Here is a 19,314-nt window from a genome sequence, read left to right on the forward strand (position 1 = left end):
TATGGACCTTTCTGCCTCGGGCGCCATAGACCTCCATTATTTGAATGTCAGCAGACAGCAAGAAGCCTCCCAGATCTCCAGATGCATTTGAGATATCAAAAAAGTACTCCAGAGTGTTGTTCAGCATGGGGGTGAGTAGAAAATGAATGCTAATCATGTTTTGGGTGTACTATACCTTTAAATGAAGCAGTAGGGCTGGGCGATATAGAAAAAAAGCTTATCGATAAAAAAAATGCATATTGATCGATATCGATAATTATTGAAAAGATTTGAAACCATATTTTATGTGCAGCTCTGCCTGGACTTTTTACAATATTGCTAAATGATTTAATTTTAATAAAAAATACAAACACAGACTTCAAATTAAATCTTTATTTAACCAACTTTTTTAACCATAACAGAATTGTTTTAAAGAAAAATAACTTAAGAGACCTGAGTTATGTTAAAACTGACAAAGAATAAACTAAAGTTACCAGAAAAGTGACCAAAATAAATATAACAAATAAATAAATGCCCCCCCCCCCCCCCCCCCCCAGCACTGAAAATATATATATATTTTCCCGAAATTCCCGAAGATTCCTCGGAGGAGAGCCGCACCGGGGCCTACACAGCTCGTACTCCTGCGGCTGTGAGCGGCTGAGATGATAGAAAAAAAAAAAAAAGTTGGTTGTGTTATCAGACTTCGTTTTCACTGGTTCCCGACACATTTTACAGATGACTGTGGTTTGTTTTTTGTCCGACTTGCCATGACCGAAATACTGCCAAACTTCTTTGAAACAATTTCCTCCGCCTCTCCTTGCTGCACATCTTCATGTGCTCTGTGTTGTGGTTTGAGAGGGCGGCGCTTGGTGACGGCGTGCCTGGGTCCACGATTGTGATTGGTTGGGAGGAAGCAGTGACTAGCATAAACCTACAAGCTAGGCTACAATGAGAAGGAAGGAAAACTGCGTTTCTTTTTTATCGAACTTTTATCGACCTTCTTTTTTTCTATTGCGCCACACGTCTATCGATCGATATATATCGTTATTGAATTATCGCCCAGCCCTATGAAGCAGTCAAAGCAAAGAGTGGGGGATGATCTATTATAAACCTGCTCAGTTCAAAAGTCTCCAGTCATTCTGGGAGCTTCTGTGTCCCTCAGCTCCAGCTAGTTGATCCAGCGCATCCAGAGTCTGACTTTCATGCTGCTGGAGACTTCTTCCTACCTAACGGGAGCCATTCCTCTCCACTGTCGCCATATGCTTGCTGCCTCAAAGCTCATTGCATCAAAAGGTGAATATGAAGTCAGTTCAGTTCAGTCATGAAGAGATTGACTCAGATGCTGGGTAGAGGTGAGTATTGGCATGAGTGTTGCGATTCGATGCATGTTGCAATACTTGGGTGACGATACGATATTATCACGATATTGCAGTATCACTATATAATGCCATATTTTCCCCAGCTATCAAAATCAAATGATGAGATAAAACAGCAAGTGCTGTATATTTTCATCAGAAAATATTGATTAGGTATTATTATCCATGTTGTTTGGGGTTTTCTTCCACTGTGACTGCCTCAAATACAGATTTGGTGCTGCACGCACAGTTAGAGCGCTCCACAGCGCTTTCTGCCAGAGTGGGGGTGCAGAGGTAGCCCATTTTCCCATCAATGTTTTATGTAACCATTTTTTTTTTTTATAGATACTAAGAAGTGAAAGATCGATGTTATATTGGGCAGCCGAATATCACGATATATCGCCAAAACAATTATTTCCCACACCCCTGTTGCTGGGTATGAAAGTTTTAAATCTACCTGTTCATCAAGATGGGAAAGTATAAATCATAGACTACTGCCCAGAAATAAACCAGGATTTCATTAACTTTTCCCATTGCAGCAATCCCTCAACAGTAGACCATGACTGCATTGAATCTACTGTGCAGCATTCCTTGATTAGTAGACCATCAGTGCATTGACTCTTTACCGGGCAGCAATCCCAGTAAAGAGTAAAGACTCGCTTGTGCTCTGAGGAGGTTGCAAGTACCAGGTTCAATCCCAACAGCCTCCACTCTGGGTCCCTGAGCAAGACCCTTCACCTCAAAGTGCTCCCCGGGCGCCGCACAATGGCAGCCCACTGCTCCCCAAGGGGATGGGTTAAATGCAGAGACTAAATTTCTCCATTGTGAGATAAATAAAGTTCAATTTCTAAGAGCAGAGGAGGTTTGCTGCTCCAAACAAAGCAGCTTATTTATATGAAATGTTTGATATGACATTTGCTGTTTATCACAGAGGTTACAAAGCACTGATATAGAGCATCAGTAGCGGGGCATCTCTTCTTGAAATGAGTCAAGTTTGTGTTTCTGGTGATAGAATAAGCCAGAGGAGGAGAAATGACTAAATGCTTCATCTTTTATCAACCAGCAGATGCCAAAAGATTTTGTCAACAGTGTCAGTTCCACAGGGAAACAAAGCAAGGATTCTTTTCTGTGAAACATTTTCAATGCAAATCAATCATCCAGTCTTCTAAACATCTCTGCAGAATTTCCTCTTCCAGGAAACACTGTTTGCTAAAACATTTGCTCAAACTGCGATAACCTAAAGCAGCAGCTGCCAGGCAGGTCCGGAGAACCTTTGCCGCCGGGCGTTTCAGCGCTTCTGTGACGAACATCAGCTGTGCTGCAGAAGACCAGGCAGGTGTTTCCTGCCTGCATGCAGCAGAGAGGTAAACCATGATCGATGGCTCCTGTAGGAACATCCATCAGCATCCGATCGCAGCGCTGCATCCTCTCCGTTATCTGCAGAAACGCTCATCATCATAAATATTCATGGCCAGTTGGAGGACCTCAAGGTCATTGCAGCATGTGGGCAAATATCCATTTGGATCCAACATGCAGAGGAGCCTGAATTACCAGCAGCCAGATAAGATCAGACGCAGCCAGGTTAAATCAGGCAGAACTCAGTCTAAATGTGAAGCTTCTGCAGCTCAGCATCCACTGATGCACAGGAGACAGCAAAGAAAAACATTTACGACATTCACCATGAAGCCAGTCTGTGTTTGGACTCAGACAGCGGATTCAAACGCGAACCTTTGCAGATACGCTTTAGTCGTGGAGCATTAGACAGGAGGTCTTTCTAACCAAACTGTGGAAGCATATTTTTCCTTGGCCTATTTGTGAGATAATATATTTTGTGTGTGCCTTTCCTCTACCAAGATAGGGGTGATTGTTTAGAAGTCTTGTACCAGTCTGTATGCTGGGGTTATGTAGGGAGTTAAGATTGGGGATCACAGAAAGCAGTTGCCTCTCTACACTATACAAGGGTGAAGGGAGGGTCATGAGAGATAAGACTGAGTTCACCCAGCCTCCTTCATGCTGTGAAACGGGAGACCTTATTATCTGGCTAAAATGTATGTACTTGATGAATTGAAGTGTTTTTTCTTGGGAATAACCAAATGTTCTTGTGTGAGAAAGTTCTTTGTGTAAGGGTGGGATAGTTTCCAGGGAGAATGTGTGTATTGGGAGTTGTTGTACAAATGTATGTACTGAGCTTGGCCCAGTCAGAGCTCTATCTCTCCGTCTGAGGACGTTAAATACATTTTGACATTTTCTCGCAAAAGGCTCCGCGTCCCCCTTAACTCCACCAAGCACCTATCATTAGCCCCATTTACACTACCGTTTTGAAACCGTGCCGAGCACAGGAACCAAGATAACTGTGGAGTGTAAATTGTATGCAAAACTGAACCGGAACCCGCCAGCAACACAATCGAACCGCGCTAACATGGTACTACTTCATCAGTAGGGCTCGGCGCGGTTCACTTCTGGCACGGTTCTCTGATAACAAAGAGCGCATGAGCAGACGGCATCATCTCCTTACAGTCAGCCTCGATCTTCTAGCTGGTCCAACTTCACGAGTCGCTTTCCAAAATGGTGGTCATACAAACAAAACAAGCCGGTAAGGTACCAAACAGGAAATGCCTATAGTGTAGAGCGGATGCAGATTTGACCAATCGGATGCCTCCTGTCTGCGGCACCGTCTGCGGTTATCCAACAATTTTAGAGAGGGGCATATGTGCGTTCACTACGACAAACACCCAGATGACCTGGTTTCTGAGTATAAGCCAGCTTTTATTCTACACCACATTCAGCCGTCCACCCAATCACACTGATGGTGGTGAGCTAAACTTTAGCCACAGCCGCTCTGGGGCTTACTGATAGAAACCAGGCTGCCGTTCACAGGGGCCGGCCACCGGGCCATCTGACCGCCATCAGTAACAATTCGACTAAAGTGTCTAGCTCAAAGACACAATGACACTGAGAGCCAGAGCTGCGGTTTAAACCGACAACCCCAAATGATCACCAACAATCACCAAAGTCTTCATACAGGAAGCAAAGAAGTATCTGGTTTAAACTGGTCTGGATGTTCAGGAACTTGAAATTGAGACATTTTTATTTTCCAACATTTTTTTTGTTTTTTTATTATTGTTCCTTTAGATTTTATTTTAAAAATGTCACTATTACTCTTCACTATTATGTTTTTTTTTTTTATTCTTCTAAGGTCTACATTTGTGTGACCATTTTTTCTATAATCTTTTTGCTGCTGCCCTTATCAAGAAGAAAGGACGATGGGATCTGGAAAAGCAAAAGATAAAAGAATATGTAGAAAAACAAATAAAAACAACAAACAGCCAATTTACAATTAAATTATTTTGATTAAGAAGTTTAATTTTAAATTCTCAAAATTTTTAATAATAGAGATTGAGGGATAAGGGTTTTGGAAGGCTGTTGGCGAATCCAATTAACTTTTATCGGAAAATTCAGCATATATATATATATATATATATATATATATATATATATATATATATATAGCGATATAAGTGTGCTCCATAATGGTGATATAACATTTTAACATATTTTTTGTATTTGGATAAATGCCTCAGTCTCTCCCGACAGCTTTGTCAGTGATGGGGATTCGAGGCGAACAATGAGCAACCATGTCAACCACAGACAGGAAACTGAGCTCTTCAGCTGCTCAACGCAGAGCTAAAAAATTAGCATGATTGACAACGTCACCAATCGTCCTCGTTTTGAATGAGCTGTACCCACAATGTCTCCAACTTCAGCGTCTGATGAATGAAAGAAAGATTACTGGATGCAGGCGGTGTAGAAAGGAGGCTGCTCATAAAGCAACAGCTGGTCGCAGCTTAAAGTTACAGTCAGAAGAAAAGCTAAGTGCTGCTTTTAAAAAAAGAGCAGAGAGTAACCTGTTCACCACTGATCCTTTAGGGCCAATTCTTCAGGCGGATTCTGCTTTTTGTTTCTCCAGTTGCATGATAAAATGACAGCATGATAATAAATGTTACACTATTCTCAATCTGACATTAATAAACCAAAGAAAACATCATGTGATCTCGAGCACAAGCGCTCCTTCTAATCGGTGTGTTTTTAACCGCTCAGTTCCTCCTGGTGTCGTTTTGGGGCTAATGAATGGGGCTTAAAGATGGATCAGAACCTTGTTACTGCTCATGGTCTGAGTAATGGTTGTATTCATTCATTTGTATTTAATCTGTGAGGCAGACACCTTGTCTACTTTTAAGGGTAGGCTTAAAACTTTCCTTTTTGATTAAGCTTATACTTCGATTGGCTCAGGTTATCCTTAGCTATCTCCATAATTATGCTGCTATAGGCTTAGAGTGCTGGAGGACATAGGGACCCCTTTTTCATCATTCTGCTTCATTCTGTCTCTATTATCCCATTCTGCTCTCTCTGCTTTTTCTCATAGTAGCTTTGCCTCATCTGTTTCTGTTTGGCTGTGACTCCATCCTGGAGAGAAATATCAGCTGTTCTGCTGCCGTCAACATCAACATTGTTTAAAGATGTTGGAGTTTTTCAGTGTAGTCCTGTTTCTCTGACTGTGACTGACTGGATGTGCTCTCTTCATCCTCTGACATGGTAGCTGGCTCGGAGCTCATCTGCCTGGCTGTGTGTTTCCTGGACTGTTTCCTGGTTCTGCTGGAGGTTTCTTCCTGCTAAAAGGGAGTTTTTACTCTCCACTGTCTCAACGAGCATGCTTAGTGTGAGGGATTGCCTTCGAGTCAAATGAGTCGATGCAATCAACTGGTTTTCCTTAGATAGAAAACTTTGAATCAATTTGACTGTATCATCTGGTAAACTGCCTGGAGATGACATGTGTTGTGAATTGGTGCTATATAAATAAACTGATTTGAATTGAATTCAGTAAAACCGGATGATCTGACTGGATCCACTCATCCCAAGGAGCGCAAAGAAGCAGACAGGAAACAAGATTTTAATTTATCCAGAGGTGGAAAAGCTAGTTAGGCAAAAAAAAAAAAGACTGATTCTGTCTCTCAGTCAGTCTGGGTTCAGCTCAAAGGTTTATAACCAGCCTGCTGGAGTAAATTACCAAAGTTCTGACCAAAAATAACCAGATAACATTTTTAAAAAGCCTTTAATCTGCAGAGAAACTCCTTCAGCATCACAGAGGAGCAGTGTTGAAAACACAAAGACGACGGGTCGGAGCGTGTTTTGTTTGCTGTTATGTGAGCTCCGTCCATCTGCACATTAAGTGAGAGGCGGCTCATTGTCCACATGGTTTTCTGCTCCGGTGTCACCCTCACAAGCTGTGGCACGTTTCTGCACTCACCAGATGAAGAGAATGTGCTGTGAGCGTGAGCGGACCGGGCCCAGTACAGGAATTACGGGGAGCACTGGGTAAGATAGTTTGGATGATGGAAAATTCCTGACAGGATTCCAACGTTCAGCCTCCAACTGGCTGGATGCAGCTTCTTCAGAAACATCAGCGCCGTTATGGATCCTCACGGTTCCCACTGATCTGCATTTTTCATGTTAGATCAAAAATTCTCAAAAATCTATGAAAATTATTTTTTTTGTTTATTTTAATATGGTATGCAGGAGGTCAAACAAACGTTCATTATTTTTTCCAATTCTATAATAAATACATTTAAACAATAAGTGTAAAAATTTATTTCAAGGAAAAGTTGCGTCACAGGCGTGGAGATCAGTGGTCATGGCCTGCAGCACATGTTTTAGCACAACGCGGTTCCAGGCACACAAAGTGGCTGGTGTGTGTCGAACCATGGATACCAAAAGGGAAAAAAAAAGGAAAATAGCTTATGAGAACAGTAGGCCTCAGCAGATGGCCGCTCACACTGAGCCTGGTTCTGCTGGAGGTTTCTTCCTGTTAAAAGGAGTTTTTCCTCTCCACTGTCGCTACAAGCATGCTTAGTGTGAGGAATTGTATTCAGGTCAATGAGTCGATGCAATGAACTGGTTTTCCTCAGATAGAAAATGTTGACTCAATGTGACTGTATGATCTGGGTGAATTGTCTCTGTAAAGTGCCGTGAGATATTGTGAATTGCCGCTATAGAAATCAACTGAATTGAATTGAGATAGTAAAAAATTACTACGGACGTGGATTAGGGCCACTGAAAAAAAAAACAAAAGTTAACTGATTTTCAAATTTTGTTTCAGTATAATATGAGAAAAAAGTCAGAATCCTGACTAAAATCTCAGAAAACTGACTTTAATCTCAGAAAACTGACTTTAATCTCAGAAAACTGACTTTAATCTCAGAATTTTGGATATTAAAGTAAATGGGCATCCTGAAAGTAGAAATGTGGCATCACTGACAAAGCTGTGAGTTGTTCGGGAGGGTCAGTACCACATTGGTGGAAAATGATGGAATTAGGCGACCTTTTATTAGCCTGAGGGGTCCCTGGTGATGCCGTTTCATTAATGGAAAAACAGAAGGTGATTAAAACAAGTGAGCTAGTCTCTAAAACAGACATGGCTATGCCTTGATGCTAACATGTTTGTTAGCTTTCAGAATTCAGTCAAAAATCTGAGATTAGTCAGGATTCTGAGTCTTTTTTCTCATATTATACTGAAATAAAATTAAAAAATCAGTTAACTTTTTTATATTTTCAGTGGCCCTAATCCTCTTCTGTAGATTACTCTAAAATACTTTTGCTTAAAATGTTTTTCAAAGTTTTATTTCTTTTCTATTTTTTTCAAGTTTCCATAAAAAAAAAGTGGTTTTGACAAAAAAAAAAATGGTGCAAAATTGAGTCCATATCAAAGCAGCCCATAATACCTGCTGTTGATAACCCTCCAGGCAGCAGATGCATTCATGCAGAACGTGGGACCCGCTGGTGCCGTGAGAGCCATGCAGACGTGCATCGCTCCGACACACAAGCAGGATCTTCTTAAGCTGGCCTCGGATCAGAACAGCCCAGCCTTTAGTTGAACCTTTACCTCAGCGAACCCTGACCCAAACCAGAACCCCCAGGCGTGAGGTTCTGGATCATCGGCCCAGAAGGTTCTACAATTAAGACCAAAAACCAGCTGATGAGGAACACAGGCACGCAGCCTCATCATCAGTCCGCTTGAGGAACGGGTATCAAGGCTGTTGCCATGGAAACTGGCTCCCCGTGCCAGCCAGGCAGCGCTTTTGGGATGCGGGAGGCAGGCGTAAACACGTGGTCACCATGGCAACCCTCCTCCTCTGCTTCTGACGTGGAGCTAAATGTCAGCAGCTTCGTCCCAGATAGTTTGTCAGTGAATCAGAATCAAACTCCAGACGTCAGCTAGAAACTGGACCGCATCACAAACGGATCAAAACAGCCGACTGACGACGCAATCTGGACCACAGGTCACTTCAGTAATTACCTCCACTCTGTGATATGAAGGACATTTAAGGCTAACAGAGGGGAAATGAACATGTCTGAATATCTTCTGCCTTTTTTATTGAACACATCTGTCGCTGCTGCTGATTGTTCTGCTTTAACAAAGATAAGCTGAAGTTCTGCATAAGAGAGCAGACCCTTCAGACTACAAAGAGAAAACTCCACCAAATGAACATGCTTCGACATGTTTCCATTCCCAACAAGCTTTCTGTAGCATCAACAAGCCTCCGCAGAATCAAACCAAGTCACGACGTCATTTCTATCCTTCTTTCCTACAAGAAGAGAAGAAGAGCTCCTTTGGAGAGACGGGAATCGGAGTCCTGGACCGGGTCCGGTACATTAAACGTACATGCAGGGGGGGATGTACCATTAGGCAATACTAGGCAGTTGCCTAGGGCCTCAAGCTCATGGGGGCCCCATAAAACTGTGTTTACATGCATAGTTAATACGACTATTCCTTATTTGAGTACAGTAATTATGTTTTTGATAAAAATCCTTTCGCTAAAATGCCATCAGAACGCTGATAATATTAGGTGTGTCTCAGCCCCCCCCCCCCCTCCCCCTTCAGTGTCCATATTGGATCAGTCCATTTGCTGCACATGTTCAGAAAGGTCCAAACAGATAGCAGCAAACCATTTGAAAACAAACGGTGTGAAGAGCAGTGTTGCCACTTATGTTGCTATATTTAGCCAATTTTCAGCGCCTAGTATCAAATGTAGCGACTTTTTCTGCTACTGGAGACTTTGGCAACAACATTTAAAAGCAGCGAACTCTGCTCTCCAGAGCAAGTAGATTGGTAACCCCGCCTCCTGCTCTCCTCTATCTTGTCTGCTGTCATGATTCATGCAGCTATTATTTCATTCAAATGAAAAATGGAGAACAGATGAGCAGATCATGGCTTGTCTGCAGTGAAAAGAAGGACTGTGTTATTTACTTTTGCCTTTTTGGAAACACAAGAAGAAGCAAACAGCTAAGTGAGTTTAGTGATTGAAAAAAATCTTTCATTCCTTTTGAGACAGCATGAAAAGTCAGCTGAGTATAAAACAGAGAGGAAAACCAGAAGAAAAGGGACAAGAAGAGAGGGACACAACCTAGAACAGATAATGTATGTCTATTCTATTAACATTTCTCTATCTGTAGAATGGGTGTGTTTTATGTGTTGTCTTCTGAGTTCAGAGGGCCCCCTGCCTGTCTTTGCCTAGGGCCCCAAATTTCCTAAATCCACCCCTGCATATATTTATACATGTTGAGAGAAAAAAACTATATTATTTCACGGGTGCCAGTAAGGATAGCCTATATATGAACAAAATGCAGGTATCATAGAGTTACAGCATGAGGAAAACATATTTTCTTATTAATTAACTTATTTCATTTAACTAATTAAATAAAATATGCCAATTTAAAAATGTACAGCAACAGAATTAAGTACAGTTTTTGTCAACAACACCAGAACATTACCACCTCAGAGAGATTAGTATTATTAAACTAAAAAACAAGAAAAGCAAACAAAAGAACCAAATGCACTTCTTATTAAAGAATATCCAGATTTTTTTAAGCAAAGGGGCAAACCTTCTCACTTTGGCCAATTTACAGCTGTTACTCTGTGAGCGTAGCGCACACCGGATGTGAGCGTCTGGCAATGTTCTTTACTTCCTCTGTTATTATAAACATTTTATTGTTTTGCTTTTCTAGACTTACGCCCACGTCCTTGCTTTCTGAATGCCATGTGTGTAACTTGCGTAAAAAATGTCACATAGCTAGCGTAAAAACTTCACGTATCTTGCATAGAAAAAGAACAAGTTACGTAGGTGGTGCTGCCCATCACTAGGCTCTGGTGCTGCCTGGAACCGTTAAAAGAACCGTTAATTGAGCTGCCAAACGGTGCCATGGAATTAGAACACAAAGAACCGGTTCTGAACAAGAACCGGTTTTTCATTTCCATCCCTACATACCACCATATCTTGTCGTTGTGTTTGCTTTGACAATGTAGCTATAATTTATGAAAAAGGCAGCATATTGTCAGTATTACAGTTTGAAGTAAATAGCTTGTGATCTGCTAAGCATTAGCCTAGCCACCGTGTTTACACTTCTTCTTCGTCTCTGGTTACTAACAACAGGTGATTACCAACCCCTGCTGTACATGTGGTGTCAGGTCAATGAAAATATCATTTTCATATATTCAAGCTTGAAATAATAATTTTAAAAAATTTCTGTTGCCAATGACAAACGTCAAACACTTCCAGTCAGTCTGATACTTTGTCCCATTACTCCATCAGATCTCCCCTGGAGCAGTACCGTTTTGGGGCTGTGTCTGGGCAACGCCAACTTTCAACTCGCTCCACTTATTCTCTATGGTCTGGAGATTTGCAAGGCTACTCCAGTACCTTGGGAAGCTTTTGAAGGAGCTACTCTATTGGCAATGTTTTGGATCATGTTCATGCTGGAAGACCCAGCCACTTTCTATCTTGAATGCTCTCACTGATTGAAGGAGGTTTGGGCTTAAAATCTCCCCATGCATGGCCTTGTTCATCTTTCCTTAACACGTATTAAACATCTTTCTGCCTTGGCAGAAAAAAAACATCACAGAGCATGATGTTTCCACTACTGTGCTTCTTGGGACGCAACTCGGCTTTCTTCGTCACTTTGTCCATGTCAGAAAGTTATTTTTTGGCCTCATTTACCACGTGGTATCCTTCCAGTCCTCCTCTGGATTATCCATTAGCTCACAGGCAAAATTCAGACAGGCCTGGACAGGTTCTGTCTTAAGCAGGCGGCCTCACCTGCCCCTGCAGGATGCGAGTTCCTCTAAGCGTAGCGCTTTAGTGATGTAGCCTTCGGAGTTCTGGGATTTTTGTTCGTTTTTCTCATGATCTTTTCGACCACACAAGATCCGTGTGGAGGGAGATCATTAATAGTCTTGTATGTCTTCCATTTTTTAACTTTGAGTTATTTACATGCACCCGCTTCTGTCTTGTAGATTCCCTCTCCCATGCCTGGTTCAGCAGCTCTTTGGTCTGTTTGAGGCTGCGGAAAGGTGTCTTTTACACAGAACAAAAGTTCAAACAGGTGTCATGTTTCACCAGTTGTGCAGCGATTAATCAGACTCAATTCCCTTAATTTTACAGTATTATCTAATCAATACTTAGCTGTGAAACCAATTTTATCCATTGATCTTATCTTCCTCAGTAAGTTCGGAAAGATAACATTGATATACGATACCATATATGAATGTACAAGTTACACCTTTTGAATGCATGAAATAAATGAAATGAAATAAATCAAGTTTTTCAAAATATTCTAATTTACTGGCTTTTACCTGTATATAGAAGGTGTATTGTGTAATTAAAAAAAGTAACTATTGTCTGAAACCTAAAACTGGTGCACTAGTTTTTGACTAATCTTTTTTCTCACCATCTTCAGATTCTTCACTTTGTCCATTATTAAAATATATTTTCTACAATGATGCACAATCCTGAGCTGCCACACACATCATAACCTCCTCAGATCTCTGAAAATAATTATTAATAGATTTATTTAGTCCTGTGAACCAGATTGACTGATATGACGGCGTAACGACACCTCCAGGATACCCACTAAAAACGTTGAGTCATCCTTTAGTTTCACACTGACTCATGATAGCAAACAAGTATCATCCAAATCTGAGCTGAACATCAAACATATCCACAGAAAAACAGCAAGAGTGAAGCAGCAAAACAAGCAGACAAACCAAAAGAAAACATGGAATTCACAACTGAGCAATGATGTGGAAATGCTGGAAATGTACCAGATATCTAACATTAAAGGAGAAGCCCGGTCATATTCAGAATTCAAACTTCTGAAAGTACTTTAAATATGAAATTATTACATACTGTTCAATAAATTATAAGTGTTTTTAATTAAGAGTAATTTTCATTTGAATGTTCTTTACTGGAGGCATCCATGTTTGTCACAGAACACTACTGTCACCTACTGGTTTGTGACGTCACGGTGCGGTATCGGCTGTTGAAGCCGCACCGTGGTGTGGATGGGGCCGCCTTTTAGTATCTCTGTTTCTGTCAGCCTCAGCAGATGGCCGCTCACACTGAGCCTGGTTCTGCTGGAGGTTTCTTCCTGTTAAAAGGGAGTTTTTCCTCTCCACTGTTGCTACAAGCATGCTTAGTGTGAGGGATTGCCTTCGAGTCAATGAGTCGAAGGCAATCGAAAAACTTTGAATCAGTTTGACTGGATTATCTGGTGAACTGTAAAGTGCCTTGAGATGACATTGTTGTGAATTGGCGCTATAGAAATAAACTGAATAGAATTGCTTTGATCAAGTCCCAGTGCTGTATCTGGTGTTTGTCACAACGCACTATTATCCAAGTCATCTTGAAAACATTCTTCTTCCAAATGTTGGCTACATATTACGTTGTTTTTTTTCTGGCCAGACGTTCGATGGTAAATCCTCTTTTTAAGCTAGCAATCCAACGATGAACCCGTCCGTGGAGGATCAGGAATCGGAAAGGTGAAACAACTCTTTTTTTCTACTTTTACTCTATGTATTCCAACATCCAGCTGCCATGCACGTGGGCATTGTCAGTTTCACTATAGCTCTGGTGAATTTCAATGGTGAAGTCCTCTGGAAATCTTCAATAATTGTTGTTGATTGCAGATGTGTCTAGTAGTTCCCATTGATTTAGCTTGTAAAGCCGGGAGAATGGCGCTAGGCTTACCGCACCGTGACGTCACTGCCGGAAGATGGCAGGAGGGAGGGGTTACTATATTTGGGCAAAAATGGCCGCTCCCAGACTTTATTGTTTTTATTTTTTCACTGATTAATGCTAAATTTATTAAATCACCACGAACATATTAGTTTTAGGTATAAATAATGATCCATGGTTATTCCTTGCTGACCGGACTTTTCCTTTAAGATGAAGGTTAAATGCAGTTCAACACGTCTCGGTTCATGTTTGGTGAAAGTACAAACCTGCTGCTTGTCCTTCTTGAGGATTTTCATCTTCTCTCCGTTCACAGCATCTGTTAAAATGAAAAAAAAAAGTGATTATTATCCAAATATGTTGTAGGCAAGTAAGAAACCATCAGAGATTAAAAAAATCTAACCTTTATGAAAATAAAGGTCATAGCTACTTTTTTCCATAGAAACAATTTGTTCACCAACATCCACAGTGGCCCAGATTAAAAACTTATAATGAAAACAAAAATATTTTATAAATTTTGACAGGTCCAAAATAGATAAATATTTACTTTTGTTTGTGATACAAACATTGACATGACAAGGTTTTGCACCAATGGGAATAGCAGAATCCCACATCCTCTGTAAGCGCTTAGCTCCAGACCTCCTGCACAGAGAAAAGCCTACAGCCTCCGCTGTTCCTCCCTTCCTGCTGCACTCTGAGTTCCTCGGAGCTCGAGGAGAGCATGAGCGTTATCATTATTAAATTCATAGGAGCAAAACATGCGGAAATGAACGCTTAATTTCAGCATCCAGCATATGTTCAGCTTCTGCCCAAATATTTTCCTTTTGTTGTGGATTTTTGTAACAGGGATACCAGGATCTTCCATGGTTTCTATGAACTATGTTTGTTCTCTGCTTCCAAACTCAAGATTTCTTCATCTCTGCCTGTGATAACAAGTTTGTTTTAAAGTTGTAAGATGCGCTTTTGGAAGTTTTGACTGGATTTGATTAAACTTTTAAGCCTCTCGGTATAAAATAAATATTTTGATTGACATGAGAAACCTGCTTCCTGGTATGTGAAGTACCAATAGTCTGTATCCAATTATTCAATTGAACGGTCTTAGTTTTTGGGAATATATAAGAATTATGCTTTCATTTGTAGTTACCAATATATCATTACTACATTTTGATTTAACAAACCAGATCTTCTCGTTGTTCTTTTTCCTGTTGGGTGAGATTGCAATTGTGGATCTTGACCTGGCCGGACCGGAGCCAAAAATAGCTCGGCTCCGTATTTTGACTGTGAAGGACGGATTTAGGCGTCTTCAGATCCAAATAGCTCCATGATGGAGCAGAGAAACAGATTCTCTACATATAACTTTTTAGATTCAAGCCAAAAAATTAAAGTACCAAAAAGCAACCTTGAGGATATATTCAATTAAATTAAGAGTAAATATATTTAAGACTTTTTTTTAACCTATTTCTAGATTGTTTTTCCAGTGTTTGCAAATCTAGATAGGTCATTTTTTCTTAAAATAAGTGCATTTGTTCTTGGTTTGAGGAGGAAAAAAAGAGACATTTTTCAAACAGAACAAGACAATTTACATTCAAAATAAGAAAAACGCAATTGTATTGTCTTATTTCAAGTGCATATTATCCAATTATCTTATTTTATTAGTAAAATACTCATTTCATTGGCACCTCATTTACCTGCTCAAATTAAGGGTAAAAAAAGAAATTGTTTTCTTATTTCTAGTTTTTCCAGTGCAATGAAGAAATACACTTGTGAAATCGGCTCTTATTAACAAACAGAAGATGCACAAAGGAGGAAACGTAGTATATACAGTGGATGTAGGGGGCTGAATCGGTCAGGCAGCAGCTCCATCACTTTAACATTAAGGGTGCAGCGGATCTCAACCGAAGAGGCCACCTCAAGTTGCAGGAACAGCTTTAGATTGAACAGAACTTTAGATCAACCAACCCTGCAAAAGCCTGAGAGGCTGGTCATAGCTTAAAGCGCTCTGATTTATGTTTGTGTTTATCACAGTCTCTGTCAAGGGTTTCTTCCCCATCTTTGTTGATGAAGTTATGATGAACAATGCTGCGGAGGACGTGAATAAATAGACAATCCTATCGCACAGCATTAACTGCTTCAGAAAGATTTTGACCAGAACATTATAAAAGGGATCAAATGTGACTAAAGCAGGTATGGAAAGCCAAACATGCAGCATATTTCATTAAATAAAAAATGCAAAAATCTCTATTTTGAATATATTAACATTTAAATGTTACCTGAGATGCTTGCATTAAATCAAAATAGTTTTTTATCCTTAATAAATAAATAATGAAATATTTTTCACTTAATTAACGATTAAATATGTTTCTCTTGGTTCCAGAGATTGATCGATCAGGACTTTATTTTATATATTTATGGGCCCGGGACAGAGCTGTCCTGCTTGATGTGACATGCTGTCAATCAGTGCTATAGAATCAAAATAAACTGAAAGCCTGACCGGACCTTCCTGAGGAGAAAAGCAGTCGTGTTGCAGCAGTTTTTCACTCCAACCTTCTGACTGTCAACCGATTGAATCCAAATCAGGAGTCCAGGGATCAAACATCAACCTCACCGGGAAAAAATGTGCTGCAGGTTCCTTGAAAAGGGAAAAAGGGAGTTTTCCACGTTTTCTGCTGATCTTAACATTCAGCTTAAAACATCAAAGATTGCCCTTTTTTTGCATTTAATCTCTAGGAACCAATATTGATTTTTTCCACTGCAATTACATATGAGCCATACCAGAAAGCAATAACCTCATATTATGAACACACCACCACTTTACTACACCAAGGACTCTCCAACCATGATTATAAATAACTACAAACTCACTCAGGCTGTTCACTAGATGGTTAAAACCCCTTAGGAAAAAATGCTCAGATGCTACAGCCCCAACTGTAAACTAGTGATGCACAATATAATCGGCCCCCTATCGGTATCGGCCTTAAAACTGAATATCGGACATCGGCCACCCCACCGATATTTAACCCGATATTTGATCAGCTTCTGAGTTTCTAAAGTCTAAAAAATAAAATAAAAATACTACTTCTTCTTCTTCCTCAAAAACTTCTTTTTTACAGATTTAAAAACTTCTAAAGACGAGGGAAAAAATATTGATACATTAAAATATCCCAATTAGGGCTGCAACAACGAATCGATAAAATCGATAAAAATCGACTTTTAAAAGCGTTGGCAACGAATTTCATCATCGATTAGTTGTGTCGCGCGATTATTGCGTCATCCGCCGCGCCGTCATCACTGCCTCTTGACTGAAAGAGGAAGAAAAAAAAATATGGCAGAGCGAGTCAGCGCCGCAGGAGCAGTGTTGCCAACTCAGCGACTTTTCAGACCCCTCCAGTGACTATTTTTCAAAAAAGCGACTAGCGACAAATCTGGCGACTTTTTTCGTTTTCACTTGCGGCTTTTGGAGACTCTTACGTGAAAGCATGTATCGTTCCTACTCTGCCGTGGGGCGCCTCCCCCCGCTCCCGCAGGAGTCCCTCTCAGCTGCAGTCGGAGCCTCAGCGTCCAGACTGCAAATGAAGCGCGCATGCACCGGGATTGACGGCGCAAATTGATCACAATAATTAAAATAGCCTGCGCTTTGTAAAGCGAAAAAAGTGATAAAATGCAACTTTTTTCAAAAGAAATTAACATGGCACGGAACCACCATGTTTGTTTGGTTTTATAGTGGGGAAACGTAACGTTAGTTTCTCAGGTAGCTCATCTGATGCTTTCCTTACCGTGTTAGTAGGTTACAGACAGTGATAAGGTTGGCTACTTATTTTACTTTTAATTTCATTTGAATTAGCTTAAGTAGCGTTTACATTTACTTAATAAATAAATTAACTTGCAAATTATGAGGGCAAGGCTTTTAAAGTTTAAATCTTCTGGCGAAGATAAAGTAAAGAAGATCCTGCAATTTATGGAAGTAAAGCAGAATAAAATCCAGCAAGATCAGTAATATGTCAATTAATTATCTGCCACATTCCCATGTAAATATCTGTCTTTGGAGGATGTGTTTTTTAGCACCCCTAGTTCTCTCATTTTTATTCCAAATACAATTTATAATTTGAATCACAGGGCTATTTTTATCTCTATGGTTCAGTATTTTCTCAAGCAGCAACTTTAACTGCTATACTTCCCTGTCTTAAAAGGCAGAACTCTTCTAGTCTAAAAAAAACTCATTTGTTGAAATGGGGGGCCTATTGTTTGAACCCCTTAGGGGCTTTTAAAAACAAAAATGTCTTTTTTTGCGCTTTATGAAACAAAGTACCCTATATTTTGTGGATGTACAGCTACATTTCTCATGTAAGTTTGCGTAGTTTTAACACAAACATTTATTTTTCATATTGCACCAGTACAGTTAATGAGCAACCTGTACTTGTGTGCTTGTTTGTTCTGTCTAAAATGTTTATTTTGGAATAAAGAGGTTAATATAAAAAATATTTTTTGTCCGATTCATCGATTAATCGAAAAAATAATCGTCCGATTCATCGATTTTTAAAATAATCGTTAGTTGCAGCCCTAATCCCAATATCTTCCTATGCTGATATATTGCCATTTAAAAACACCATATCAATCTCTTTTACTAATGAAATATTGCTATATGTCATCGTTATGCTACGAAATCCCCCGAACATTCACGAAATGTTGCCATATTTTTATATGTTGATATATTGACGCGGTATCGATCTAATTTACTAACAAAATCTCACAAGAATTTGCAAAATATCACGAGTTTGTAACAGAACGATTAAATTTCACGAGATTTTGAAAGTAAAATAGATCGATACCGCGTTTTTTAAAATCAATTTGATATCAGCATATGAAAATATATTTGAGTATATTATTTTTCAAAGTGTCAGAAATGGATAACAAAACTGCTATTTTCAATGGCTACTTATTTTTGTCCAGCTTTAACATCGGTATCGATATCGGTTATCGGCTACACGAGTTTTAAAATATCAGGATATCGGCCAAAATCCCAATATCGTGCATCCCTACTGTAAACCCATCACATTTTCCTTTAAATCTAAATACAGAGCTGTTTTTATCAACTTCTATAATATAAGGGCCCAATAATAAAAATGTATTCTTGTGATTTCGTAAAGATGGAGTCTTAAAAGCTTTCAAAAAAAGCATTTTCCACTGTCCTCACAGGCACCATGAAAAAACACTTCATTATTAATCCAGCATGAAGTGCTGATATAACACTAGAGTCAACATGTTGCAGAACTGTAACTCAAAAAGTGTTTCAGCTAAGACAGAAATTATTTCTAAATCGCGAGAAGAATAATCGAATTGAATTTTGATATTTAAATTAATATTAAGTAGGAATGTACACAAATAATCGAGTTATGATTGTCGATTGATGAGTTTATAAGAGAAAATAATCGTCCCATTCTATGTATTAATGCTGAGCACTTGGAAGAAGATATAATAGCAATTAGTACACGGAGAAGGCTTTTCTAAGTTAAAGGAAAAGTCTGGTCATATTCAGACTTGGATAATAGCGCGTTGTGACAAACACCAGATACAGCACTGGGACTTGATCAACAGCCGATACCGCACCGTGACGTCACAAACCAGTAGGTGGCAGTAGTGTTCTTTAATAAACATGGATGCCTCCAGTAAATCACATTCACATGAAAATTACTCCTAATTAAAAACACTTATTTATGCAACAGTGTGTAATAATTTCATATTTAAAGTACTTTCAGAAGTTTGTATTCTGAATATGACCGGACTTTTCCATTAAAAAAAAAAAAAACCTCATCACTGTTGCAGGTTTTCAAGTCTATCGGTTGTTTCTTCCACCTTAGTGGAAGTTTGCAGGTCCAGCAGAGTTACAGTGAACCTCCTGGCTCTCCTCTTCCATGTTTGAA

General features: G+C 39.7%; 1 protein-coding gene across 6 annotated transcripts in view; it reads right to left on the bottom strand.

Annotated features, from left to right (window-relative positions):
* chd6 (chromodomain helicase DNA binding protein 6) overlaps positions 1–19,314 on the bottom strand; it is a 109,020-nt gene that overhangs the window by 73,791 nt on the left and 15,915 nt on the right. For all 6 annotated transcript variants that reach the window (XM_038297540.1, XM_038297539.1, XM_038297538.1 and 3 more), the window contains exon 2: positions 13,666–13,715. In XM_038297540.1, the coding sequence (XP_038153468.1) occupies positions 13,666–13,695 (30 nt within the window). In that variant the 5' untranslated portion in view covers positions 13,696–13,715. The remainder of the gene's footprint in view (positions 1–13,665; positions 13,716–19,314) is intronic.

This window comes from Cyprinodon tularosa, unplaced genomic scaffold, assembly GCF_016077235.1.
Source record: "Cyprinodon tularosa strain WSP-4 unplaced genomic scaffold, ASM1607723v1 ctg390, whole genome shotgun sequence".
In the NCBI taxonomy this organism is placed as follows: Eukaryota; Metazoa; Chordata; class Actinopteri; order Cyprinodontiformes; family Cyprinodontidae; genus Cyprinodon; species Cyprinodon tularosa.